The following is a 12,444-nucleotide window of genomic DNA, read 5'->3' as shown; positions in this document are numbered from 1 at the left end:
TTAAAGTCATTTACAATATGGTACTATAAACATCCAAAGCAAATAGGCTGCTCAAGAGGCAAGTAGTTTTTGGAGGAAAAGCACTGAGTAAGCCTAGAAATAAAGACAGGTTAAAAGATAATGAAAAAAAGCACGGGAAAGGGAAAATCGACCATGCAATAAAATGTCTCCAACCCTAACATTCTAGTGGGATCCAGAACGTTAAACCAAAATTGCTGAAATCTCCATAGTATTTTCAGCTCTGTAGGCAGTTTTCTCTAGGCATGCCCAAAATACCATATTCTCAAGTCACATTTCTTCCTAATTTCACAAAGTGACTTTCCCCACAACATATACTCTCATCTTAATATTAATTTATTACTTTTATATTTATCTTGTTACTTAGTATAGGGATTCAAACTGCACTTCTGTCTTTTTGAATCACTCTAAATAACAGATACTACAGTTATCTAATTTATGGTCCACAACTTACCAACCTCAGTAGGATGAAACACTGAATCTGCTTTGCCATGATTCCAACTCCTGACCTTCAGTTTACAGCATTTGTCAATACCACCCATTCAGCCGTTCTTACACCAGATTCAACTACACTTGCACACCCACACGTAGCAAAACCCGTGTCTACCATTACTTACTTACCAAACATCATTGCTATTTTTTCTTTCACTGCTTTCCGAGGAACAATAACACAACATATATTTTAAAGTACCATCTTCCAACTTTAAACTCCACAGACACCTAAGGGAGCGTATGTTTGTGTATAAATATATACATTTGTGTGCGTATGTATATCTGTCAAAAGGAGATGGTGGAGGAGTGGTCAAAGACGTGACATTTGCCATTTTAAATTCAATAGAATTCTTTGCTTTGACTTAATGGAATCATTTAAAACTTAGTGCGAAAGTAAAACTTTACTCAAAGACGTGCAGCTGCATGGGGCATGAGTTCTGCATACCTGGAAAACAAAAGGGGCAGAAGAGAATCCTGTGACCCCCTCCAGGCTCTTGTTAAACGTTTGTGCTTTGGGGTCTGAGGTCCACAGCAAGGATCCAAGTTCCATAAATTCAGCAAGGGGTCTGAGAATCCCCAAGCAAGGGCTCCAGGGCCCATGTTGGAGCTCATGTCGCCTCAAAGACTAAGCTCCACCAAGATCCTGGCCTCTACCAGAATACAATAATAATAAAATCATTTAAAAAAGTAAAATAAAAGGGGGCATGGCCGGGTTGGTTGCTGTCTACCCATGGTGTGTCATTAACTACACTTAAAAGCAAAATAACAACAGTTTAGTCCACCATCTTTGTATAATACAGTTGATTGGAGATAAGTAGCAGATGCTAGGATTGCTTTTTAACCCCTAGGGTGCCTGGGGCGAGCTGGTCTCGTCCTTGGCCACATTTTCCGTGTGCTGGGGATGAAACCAGCTCATCCTGCTCCCGGCCCACACCCCCCGTCAGGGACAGAAGGGGAATCGCTTCCACTTCCACCCCAAAGCCGTCTCCCGCCCTGTGACGTCTGATGACATCAGTGCGCAAAGGTACGCTGAACTCATCAGAGGCCACCTCCCACCGCACTGGAAGCTCAGCTTCCAGATCGGAAGAGAAATGCAAAAGCATTTCTCTTCCGATCACGGGCTGGGGGTGGGGGGAGGGGGGGGGAAGAGATGCATCAAAGGAAATGACAGGCCTTTCCTTTGATGTCTCTGAGCATTTCTGCAGCCCGATCATGAAGCCATCGGGCTGCAGAAATGCCCACTAGACACCAGGGATTTTGTTATTTTATATATTTATGCATAAGGGGAGCGGCCCCTTAGGCAAGGGTCGCTCCCCTGGGGACAAATTATTTTTGGGCCATTTCTTAGTGGGGTGGTGGCTACCAACCAGTATGGGCATTGTTATGCCCCCATCGCAACTGAAGGGGGTAACAGTCTTTCAGCTCTCCCCTCGCACACTAAAACATCTTATCCCATGGCAGGCAAGAGGACATTTAATTATTTTGGGTTTTGGTTTTACATTTGGGCCATAAGAGCTTGGCTAACTCTCAAAATCATCCCACTTGGAATGGTGAGGGCTGCATGTTTTGGACTTTGGGACGCTGCCATGTAGAAAAGTCTACGAGACCTAGACACATCTGAAAACTAAAGATCTGGGTGAGTCCAGGGTGGTGTGCTTCACATGTACCCTTAACCATTTTCTTACCCACAATGCCCTGCAAACCTTCAACTTTGCTTGAAATCACACATTTTCCCACATTTTTGTGAAGGAACCTTCCCGAATCTGCGTGAATACACAAAATTCCTACCAACCAGCATTGTCGCATCTATACCGATAATAATTCTGCCCCACTTGTCAGCCTAAAAACGTTTTTTTTTCAAACTGCCCTTTTGGACCAGCTTTGGTTCCCCCTCATTTTCAACATGTTTTTGGCTCTTCCGTCAAAGGCACTTGGCCCACCTACACAAGTGAGGTATCATTTTTACCGGGAGACTGAGTGGAATGTTGGATGGTAGGAAATTTGTCCCGGTGCGGTGATCCCACACAGAAATGTGGGAAAAATTCGATTTTGTTTAGCTAAATTTCAGGTTTGCTGAGGATACTGGGTAAGAAAACACTGGGGGATTCACACAAGTCACACCTCCCCAGACTCCCTCGGGTGTCTAGTTTTAAAAAATGTTTGGGTTTGGTAGGATTTCCTAGATGGCTGCTGAACCCAGGACCAAAAACGCAGGTGGCCCCGCCGCTAAAACAGGTAGTTTTGTATTTGATAATTTTGATGTATCCACATAGTGTTTTGGGGCATTTCCTGTCACTGGCACAAGGCCTACCCACACAAGTGAGGTACCATTTTTATCGGGTGACCTGGGGGAACTCTGGATAGATGGAAGTTTATGACTCCCCTCAGATTCCAGAACTTTGCAGCACCGAAATATGAGGAAAAAGTGTTTTTTTTGGTCACATTTTGAGGTTTGCTAAGAATTCTGGGTAACAGAACCTGGTGAGAGCCCCACAAGTCAACTGATCCTGGATTCCCCACGTTTTAAAAAATGTACAGGTTTGGTAGGTTTTCCTAGGTGCCAGCTGAGCCAAAGGCCAAAATCCACAGCTAGGCACTTTGCAAAAAACACGTCAGATTTCAATGTAAAAATGTGATGTGCCCATGTTGCGTTTCCTGTCACGGGCACCAGGTCTACCCAGACAAGTGAGGTACCATTTTTATCAGGAGACTTGGGGGAACACAGAATAGCAGAACAAGTGTTATTGCCCCTTGTCTTTCTCTACATTTTTTCCTTCCAAGTGTAGGAAGGTGTGTAAAAAAGGACATTTATTTGAGAAATGCCCTGCAATTCACATGCTAGTATGGGGACTGCAGAATTCACAGCTGTGCAAATAACCACTGTTTCTCAACACCTTATCTTGTGCCCATTTTGGAAATACAAAGGTTTCCTTGATACCTATTTTTCACTCTTTATAATTCACCAAATGAATTGCTGTATACCGGGTATACAATGAAAACCCATTGTAAGGTGCAGCCCATTTAATGGCTCTGGGTATCCAGGGTTCTCGGTGAACCTACAAGTCCTATATATCCCCGCAACCAGAAGAGTCCAGCTAACGTAAAGAGTTATTGCTTTTGAAAATCTGACATCGCTGGAAAAAGTTACAGAGTAAAACGTGGATTTCAATTTTTTTTTTTTATGTCAGCTTTTATTTTCTGTAGGAAAACCTTGTAGGATCTACACAAATGACCCTTTGCTGAATTGAGAATGTTGTCTACTTTTCAGAAATGTTTAGCTTTCCGGGATCCAGCATTGGTTTCATACCCATTTCTGTCACTAACTGGAAGGAGGCTGAAAGCACAAAAAAATAGTAAAAATGGGGTATGTCCCAGTAAAATGCCAAAAGTGTGTTGAAAAATGTGGTTTTCGGAATCAAGTCTGCCTGTTCCTGAAAGGTGGGAAGATGGTGATTTTAGCACCGCAAAACCCTTTGTTGATGCCATTTTTCGAGAAAAAAAACAAGCTTTTTACTGCAGCCCTTTTTTCCCCATTTAAAAAAAAAATGTCGCTGTTTTTTGGCTACTTTTTTGGTCTCCTCCAGGGGAACCCACAAACTCCAGGGGAACCCTAGGATGTTGGAATAAATGACGCAAATTTGGCATGGGTAGCTTATGTAGACAAAAAGGGCCTAAGCGCGAACTGCCCCAAATAGCCAAAAAAAGGCCTGGAACCTGAGGGGGAAAAGGCCTGGCAGCGAAGGGGTTGAACGCCTGGCTATTTATGTACATATGCAGCTAAAAGCGATGGTATTTGTGTGCGTATGTACAAACTGTGTTTTTAAATGTAACTATTTTCATGTATAAGGTGTTTTGCAATTACTTTTATTCACATTTTTCCTTTAGATGCCTTCCAGAGATTGACTTAAAAACTAGGTTAGATATTTTCTGTGACTGATGGATGGAAAGATGCCCTCATTTATAACAGCAGTGCGCTCTAGCTACACACACCTAATTTGTCTATACTTAGGCTAATTTAATAGCTTGGTATTCAGGTCATTCAGTTAGTAAATATTTGCTTAGGTCTAAATTTACTTTCGGACAATTTACAGCTGTAAACAAATATAGAATACTGTTGTGGTCAAAGTGAAGAGTTCTACCGACACGCAGGATTTATTTATTTACGTTTTCGAAAAGCTAGTTCCAATCTCCTTTCAAATATTTCTAATTGTGCATAACTGAAGTCCTGCATTAATAATTTAAATAAAAGATATATTCACTTGCTGCTATACTTGACTTCAGAACACTAAGACAATTATCTTTCTTTCATTTTAACTGGATGTGTAAAATATATGAAAACAGTTCACCCCACTTTGTTTACATTTTTCTCAAATTACCTACCGTCACCTGGGACCATGACAGATTTTGTTTTCTTTTTTCAATGAAGACAAAACTAACAACTAAGGATAGAAGCACCACGTTTTGCCCTGGATTCATTAGACAACATATAGGGGAGCTGTTTAATTAAAAACTAACTACTGCAAGGGCAGAAGCTACTAAGAAATAGTCAACAAAGCAAACCTCGAAGTTCAGATATCTGTGGACATGCTAGATACCCTGTAAGTGGTTCACAACTACCGAAACTTCACTACATCATTGTATAATTACACAAAATGGCACTTCGGAGATTACCACTACTGTGAATGCTACACTGAATAAAGTCGGAATAAACAGAAGCGTCATAGGTCGGGTATGGGAAACTAAGAGTAGAGTCTGATTTGGGATAAAGGGAAGATTATGGTAGAGTCAGAATCAGTGTAAGGGTTAGAGTAGTACTATATTTAGAGATAAGTGGAGGGTTAGAGTGTGAGCATTGAGAAGGGTCTGGATGGGCTTAAACAGTACTATATTTAGGAGCAGACTAAAAGTTAATTTTAAGAACAGAGTGAACCTTATGATTAGAGATAGATGTACCGGGAGAATAAAGTTAAGTCTTAGGGTAAGAGCTAAAGCTAATATTATGTTAAGCACTCCCACCGCTGTATGTACCTTATTTGATCTAGTGCTACTGTGAGTAGGGATAATTATCACAATCATTGTCATACCTGAATGGCTTTTTTTATATTTACATCGGAATAAAAGTCTTTAGAATTGAATCCCTAACAAATACTAGACAATTTCAAATACTGACAGCTAATGATCTGCATAAAACACCACTGAACTTGGTTTCTAATCTGTCAATAGAACCACCCTTATACACTATATCTAACCTGTTAATCATCACTGATGTCCTGTGTTCAAGTGAAATACATAAATATGGATAATATTAAAACATATGGCATTAAGTCATGAACATGCTTTCCAATTCTGCTTGTAATCAGATTTTACAGCTTGGAGACAACAGAACTGCTACTCACCGTGCCATTTCCCTTTGTATACTGTCCCAAAGGATCCAGATCCTATTCTATTGGACAGCATAACTTCGCTTGCTTCTATTTCCCAATAAATACTTGAATCTCTTTGACCCCGGGCCCTCTGGAACAGAAAAGATTCGAAGTGACAGACAATTAGTTGTAGCAATAATTCAAAGTACCATTCTGAAGGCCCAGAAGCCAAAAGGGTTGAAGCTTGTATGCACTTCCGCACTTTATGCATTTACAGCAGGCTCCTGAGTGCTGTGCCTTCCCTGGATGGAGTGGAAGATTTGAGAAGTTCAAATGCTGTGGCGGCAACGCTACCTTTAGCACACTGTTGGCATTCAGGGGCCTGCTGGCAGCAGCCACTAATGATATATATATATACACACACACACACACATACACACACACACACGTTAGGAGGAGACAGGATATAGCAAAGCACTGGATATCCTCTTTGTCATGTCCCTTAAGTGGAGTGTGCTTAATAATAACCCTACCATTCGTCAGTGCTACAAGAAAAAAAAATCACTTTACAAATAGGTATTGCTGCTTCTCATAAAACTATGGGTTCCATATCCGTAAAGCGAGTCCCTTTTCTTCTGGGAAGAGCAGCCTTATTAATTTAGTTTGATTAGATGCTGCTAAAATCACAGCATCAATTTTCTATGGTCTACCTCCTACTTTAACATGTGACAGGAATAGTGTCATATCACCAAAAAGAAACTCCCATGTAGCTCTAAACTGTCCCTATGGAACCTCAGAAGACATTACCTAGGATCAACAAGGTGACTACAAAAAACTGTTGTCTCAGTGCTATACTTACAATTTTCATTCCTTGGTTACTGGATCCAGGAGCCTTTTCTCTCTGGGCAGGTACTGGGGTTTTAGGCTGAGACCAACCAGTGGGACTTAAATTGTTGGGGCTACTAGACCGGGCTGTAGGGGAGGCTATATAAATAAGGAAAAAATAATTAATTATGGAAGAAAATATAGAGAAGAGAAAATGTACTCACAAATAATTGTGCTTCGATAGTAAAACACTTGTACCTGATTCACTGTGAATTCGGATTGCATCCTGGAAAGGAAAAAAAAACATGTTAACGCTTATAAATAAATCAAAGATTATGTCGGAAGCACTGAATGCCACAAATTCACATCCACACTGTATATCGTTCATATGTTTTCAATGCTACATTGAAATAAGTCAAAACATTTCACTGCATGTCCAAGTGCCTCACAGCCAATAAACAGCAGACACATGATTCAGAGGGTTTATCAGCATTTTTATTTATGTTATTTCATACAGATTAAAACTATCTATGTATGGAAAATGTCACTTACCCAGTGTACATCTGTTCGTGGCTTGAGACGCTGCAGATTCACATGCTTTGCACATCCCGCCATCTAGTGTTGGGCTCGGAGTGTTACAAGTTGTTTTTCTTCAAAGAAGTATTTTCGAGTCACGAGATCGAGGGACTCCTCCCCTTTCGGCTCCATTGCGCATGGGCGTCAACTCCATCTTAGATTGTTTTCCCCGCAGAGGGTGAGGTAGGAGTTGTGTATTATAGTAATAGTGCCCATGCAATGGAGTAAATATGTATGTACATAATGGTGTTTAAAGTGATATATTTCCAAATTTACAAATGTTCAAGATCAAATTCGAAACGGCTACAGGCTCCCGGGGAGGCGGGTGGGCGCATGTGAATCTGCAGCGTGTCATGCCACGAACAGATGTACACTGGGTAAGTGACATTTTCCGTTCAATGGCATGTGTAGCTGCAGATACACATGCTTTGCATAGACTAGTAAGCAGTTATCTCCCCAAAAGCGGTGGCTCAGCCTGTAGCAGTTGAAGTTGTTTGAAATAAAGTTCATAGTACTGCTTGTCCTACTGTGGCTTGTTGTGTTGTTAACACATCCACGCAGTAATGTTTGGTGAATGTATGAGGCGTAGACCATGTGGCTGCCTTACATATTTCAGTCATTGGAATGTTCCCTTGAAAGGCCATAGTAGCACCTTTCTTCCTAGTTGAATGTGCCTTTGGTGTTATAGGCAGTTCTCTTTTAGCTTTGAGATAACAGGTTTGAATACATTTAACTATCCATCTGGCAATGCCTTGTTTGGATATTGGATTCCCTGTATGAGGTTTTTGAAAAGCAATGAACAGTTGTTTTGTTTTCCTTATTTGTTTTGTTCTATCAATGTAGTATATTAAAGCTCTTTTGATGTCTAATGTATGTAGTGCTCTTTCAGCTACAGAATCTGGTTCTGGAAAAAACACTGGTAGTTCTACTGTTTGATTTAAGTGAAACGGTGATATGACTTTTGGTAAGAACTTTGGGTTAGTTCCTAAAACTACTTTATGCTTGTGTATCTGAATAAAGGGTTCTTGTATGGTAAATGCCTGTATTTCACTTACTCGTCTTAGAGATGTGATGGCAATGAGAAACGCTACTTTCCATGTTAAATATTGTATCTCACATGAGTGCATGGGTTCAAAAGGTGGGCCCATGAGTCGTGTTAAGACAATGTTAAGGTTCCACGAAGGAACTGGTGGCGTTCTTGGTTGAATAATTCTCTTTAGGCCCTCCATAAATGCTTTTATGACTGGGATCCTAAATAATGAAGTTGAGTGCGTAATTTGCAGATAAGCTGAAATTGCGGTAAGATGTATTTTAATGGATGAAAAAGCTAGCTTTGACTTTTGTAAATGCAGTAAGTAGCTTACGATGTCTTTAGCAGATGCGTGTAATGGTTGAATTTGATTATTATGGCAATAATAAACAAATCTTTTCCACTTATTTTCATAGCAATGTCTTGTGGTTGGTTTCCTTGCTTGTTTTATGACCTCCATACATTCCTGTGTAAGGTCTAGATGTCCGAATTCTAAGACTTCAGGAGCCAAATTGCTAGATTCAGTGATGCTGGATTTGGATGCCTGATCTGTTGTTTGTGTTGAGTTAACAGATCTGGTCTGTTTGGAAGCTTGATATGAGGCACTACTGAGAGGTCTAGTAGTGTGTGTACCAAGGTTGTCTTGCCCAGGTTGGTGCTATTAGTATGAGTTTGAGTTTGTTTGGACTCAATTTGTTTATTAGATACGGAAGGAGTGGGAGAGGGGGAAAAGCGTATGCATATATCCCTGACCAGCTCATCCATAACGCATTGCCCTGAGATTGATCTTGTGGGTACCTGGATGCGAAGTTTTGGCATTTTGCGTTTTCTTTTGTTGCAAATAGGTCTATTTGTGGTGTTCCCCATCTTTGGAAGTAAGTGTTTAGTATTTGGGGGTGAATCTCCCATTCGTGGATTTGCTGGTGATCCCGAGAGAGATTGTCTGCTAACTGATTCTGAATCCCTGGAATAAACTGTGCTATTAGACGAATGTGGTTGTGAATCGCCCAATGCCATATTCTCTGTGCCAGGAGACACAACTGTGTCGATTGTGTTCCTCCCTGTTTGTTCAGATAATACATCGTTGTCATGTTGTCTGTTTTGACAAGAATGTGTTTGTGGCTTATTATGGGTTGAAATGCCTTCAACGCTAGAAATACTGCCAGTAGTTCTAAGTGATTTATGTGAAACTGTCTCTGCTGAGTGTCCCATTGTCCTTGGATGCTGTGTTGATTGAGGTGTGCTCTCCACCCTATCATGGAGGCATCTGTAGTTATTACGTATTGAGGCACTGGGTCTTGGAAAGGCCGCCCTTGGTTTAAATTTATATTGTTCCACCATTGAAGCGAGGTGTATGTTTGGCGGTTTATCAACACTAGATCTAGAAGTTGACCCTGTGCCTGTGACCATTGTGATGCTAGACACTGTTGTAAGGTCCGCATGTGCAACCTTGCGTTTGGGACAATGGCTATGCATGAGGACATCATGCCTAGTAGTTTCATCACCATCTTGACTTGTATCTTCTGTTTTGGATACATGGCCTGTATTACATTGTGAAATGCCTGTACCCTTTGTGGACTTGGAGTGGCAATCCCCTTTGTTGTGTTGATTGTCGCTCCTAAGTATTGCTGTGTTTGACACGGCTGAAGGTGTAACTTTGTGTAGTTGAGTGAGAAACCTAGTTTGTGGAGGGTTTCTATGACATACTTTGTGTGTTGTGAACACCGTTCTTGCGTGTTGGTTTTGATTAACCAATTATCTAGGTACTGGAACACATGTATTTGCTGCCTCCTGATATGTGTAGCGACTACTGCCAGGCATTTTGTAAAAACTCTTGGCGCAGTTGTTATCCCGAATGGCAACACTTTGAATTGGTAATGTACCCCTTGGAATACAAACCTTAAGTACTTTCTGTGTGAAGGATGTATCAGTATATGGAAGTATGCATCCTTTAGGTCTAGTGTTGTCATGTAGTCTTGTTGTTTGAGCAATGGGATTACGTCCTGTAATGTCACCATGTGAAAGTGATCTGATTTGATGTAGGTATTTAATGTTCTGAGATCTAATATAGGTCTTAGAGTTTTGTCCTTTTTGGGTATGAGAAAGTACAGCGAGTAAACTCCTGTTCCTCTCTGATGAATTGGTACCAGTTCTATTGCATCTTTTTGTAACAACGCTTGGATTTCTAGTTCTAGAAGATCCATGTGTTGTTTTGACATATTGTGTGTTTTCGGTGGGACATTTGGAGGGAATTTGAGAAATTCCATGCAATAACCATGCTGGATAATTGCTAGGACCCAAGTGTCTGTTATTTCCTCCCAATGTTTGTAGAACTTGGTTAGTCTCCCCCCCACAGGTGTTATGTTTTGGGGATTTGTGACGTCGAAGTCACTGCTTGTTTTGAGGAGTTTTGGGACTTTGGAACTTCCCTCTACTCTTTTGGAATTGGCCCCCCTCTATATTGTCCCCGAAAACTTCCCCGCTGATATTGGCTCTGATAAGTGGGCCTTGTTTGTGAGGTTGTGGGTTCTGTGCTTTGTCCTCGAAACCCCCCTCGAAACTGTGTTTTACGAAATGTGCCTCTGCTCTGTGAGGAGTAGAGTGCGCCCATGGCTTTGGCCGTATCAGTGTCTTTTTAAAGTTTTTCGATAGCAGTGTCCACCTCCGGCCCAAACAACTGCTGTCCGTTAAATGGCATATTGAGCACGGCTTGTTGTATTTCCGGCTTGAATCCTGATGTACGTAGCCATGCGTGTCTCCTTATGGTCACTAATGTATTGACTGTTCTAGTAGCTGTATCTGCTGCATCCATTGCCGAGCGTATCTGATTGTTCGAGATACTCTCTCCTTCCTCCACCACCTGTTGTGCCCTTTTTGGAACTCTTTGGGTAAGTGTTCAATGAAATGTTGCATTTCGTCCCAATGAGCCCTATCATATCTCGCCAGCAATGCCTGCGAGTTGGCAATGCGCCATTGGTTGGCCGCTTGTGCTGCAACCCTTTTCCCCGCAGCGTCGAACTTGCGACTCTCCTTGTCTGGAGGTGGTGCGTCTCCCGAGGTGTGTGAGTTCGCTCTCTTGCGAGCTGCCCCTACTACCACAGAGTCTGGTGTTAATTGCTGCGTGATGTATACAGGGTCTGTTGGCGGTGGCTTGTATTTCTTCTCCAACCTTGGAGTTATGGCCCTGCCCTTCACAGGCTCCTGAAACACCTGTTTGGAGTGTTTTAGCATTCCAGGTAGCATAGGGAGACTTTGGTATTGGCTATGTGTGGAGGATAGTGTGTTAAATAAAAAGTCATCCTCAATAGGCTCTGCATGCAGGGTGACATTATGAAACGCCGCTGCTCTTGACACCACCTGTGTGTAGGCTGTACTGTCCTCAGGTGGCGACGGTCTCGCTGGATAACAGTCTGGGCTGTTATCTGATACTGGCGCATCATAAAGATCCCATGTGTTGGGATCATCCTGACTCATTCCAGTATGAGTTGGGGACTGCATCAGTGGTGGAGTGGCTACCGGTGATGTGTGCGTTGAGCGTGGTGGAGATGGTGGCGGTGTTACTTGTCTTGCCACCTTTGCCTGTGGCTGCTTGTCTTTTTCTTGAAAGGCAAGTCTTCTTTTCATCCTAATTGGGGTAAGAGTACTTATCTTCCCTGTGTCCTTTCGGATGTGGAGCCTTCTCTGAGTGTAGTCTGGCTCCATTGACTCTAGTTCTTGTCCGAATCTATGTCCTTGCATTTGTGAGGACAGTCCCTCTTCCTCTGTGTAGGAACTTGTTTTCGGTTCCGAGGCCGGATGTTTCGGGATGGAAACTTTTTCGGCAGTCTTTTTCGGCTCCGACGACACTTTTTAAATTTTCGGCGTTCCGGTCTCTTGGTGCTGACTCGTTTCAGTGCCGCCCTCTCGGTGCCGAACTTGCTCTGACCCGCTGTCTCGGGGTCGAGTCTGCTCTGTGCCGGTATCTCGACCGGAGTCGGATGTCTTCGACACATGCGTGCCCTTTTTCGGTGCCGATGATCGGTCACCTATTTTTCGGGTTAAGCCATGGCCTGCTGGCGGTGGCGTCCCCTGGGCTTTAGTGGTCTTTCCGTGAGTTTTGTGTGTCGACGTCTTACTCACGTTTTTTTTGGCGTCTGTTCG

General features: G+C 42.3%; 1 protein-coding gene across 2 annotated transcripts in view; it reads right to left on the bottom strand.

Annotated features, from left to right (window-relative positions):
- The window catches only part of RAF1 (Raf-1 proto-oncogene, serine/threonine kinase), a 363,516-nt gene that overhangs the window by 138,795 nt on the left and 212,277 nt on the right, over window positions 1-12,444 (bottom strand). For both annotated transcript variants that reach the window (XM_069206644.1, XM_069206643.1), the window contains exons 8-10: window positions 6,957-6,984; window positions 6,733-6,857; window positions 5,907-6,024 (exon numbers count right to left, since the gene is read on the bottom strand). In XM_069206644.1, coding sequence (XP_069062745.1) covers window positions 5,907-6,024; window positions 6,733-6,857; window positions 6,957-6,984 — 271 coding nt within the window. The remainder of the gene's footprint in view (window positions 1-5,906; window positions 6,025-6,732; window positions 6,858-6,956; window positions 6,985-12,444) is intronic.

This window comes from Pleurodeles waltl, chromosome 9, assembly GCF_031143425.1.
Source record: "Pleurodeles waltl isolate 20211129_DDA chromosome 9, aPleWal1.hap1.20221129, whole genome shotgun sequence".
Lineage (NCBI taxonomy): Eukaryota > Metazoa > Chordata > Amphibia > Caudata > Salamandridae > Pleurodeles > Pleurodeles waltl.
This window is presented reverse-complemented; position numbering and strand designations above follow the sequence as displayed.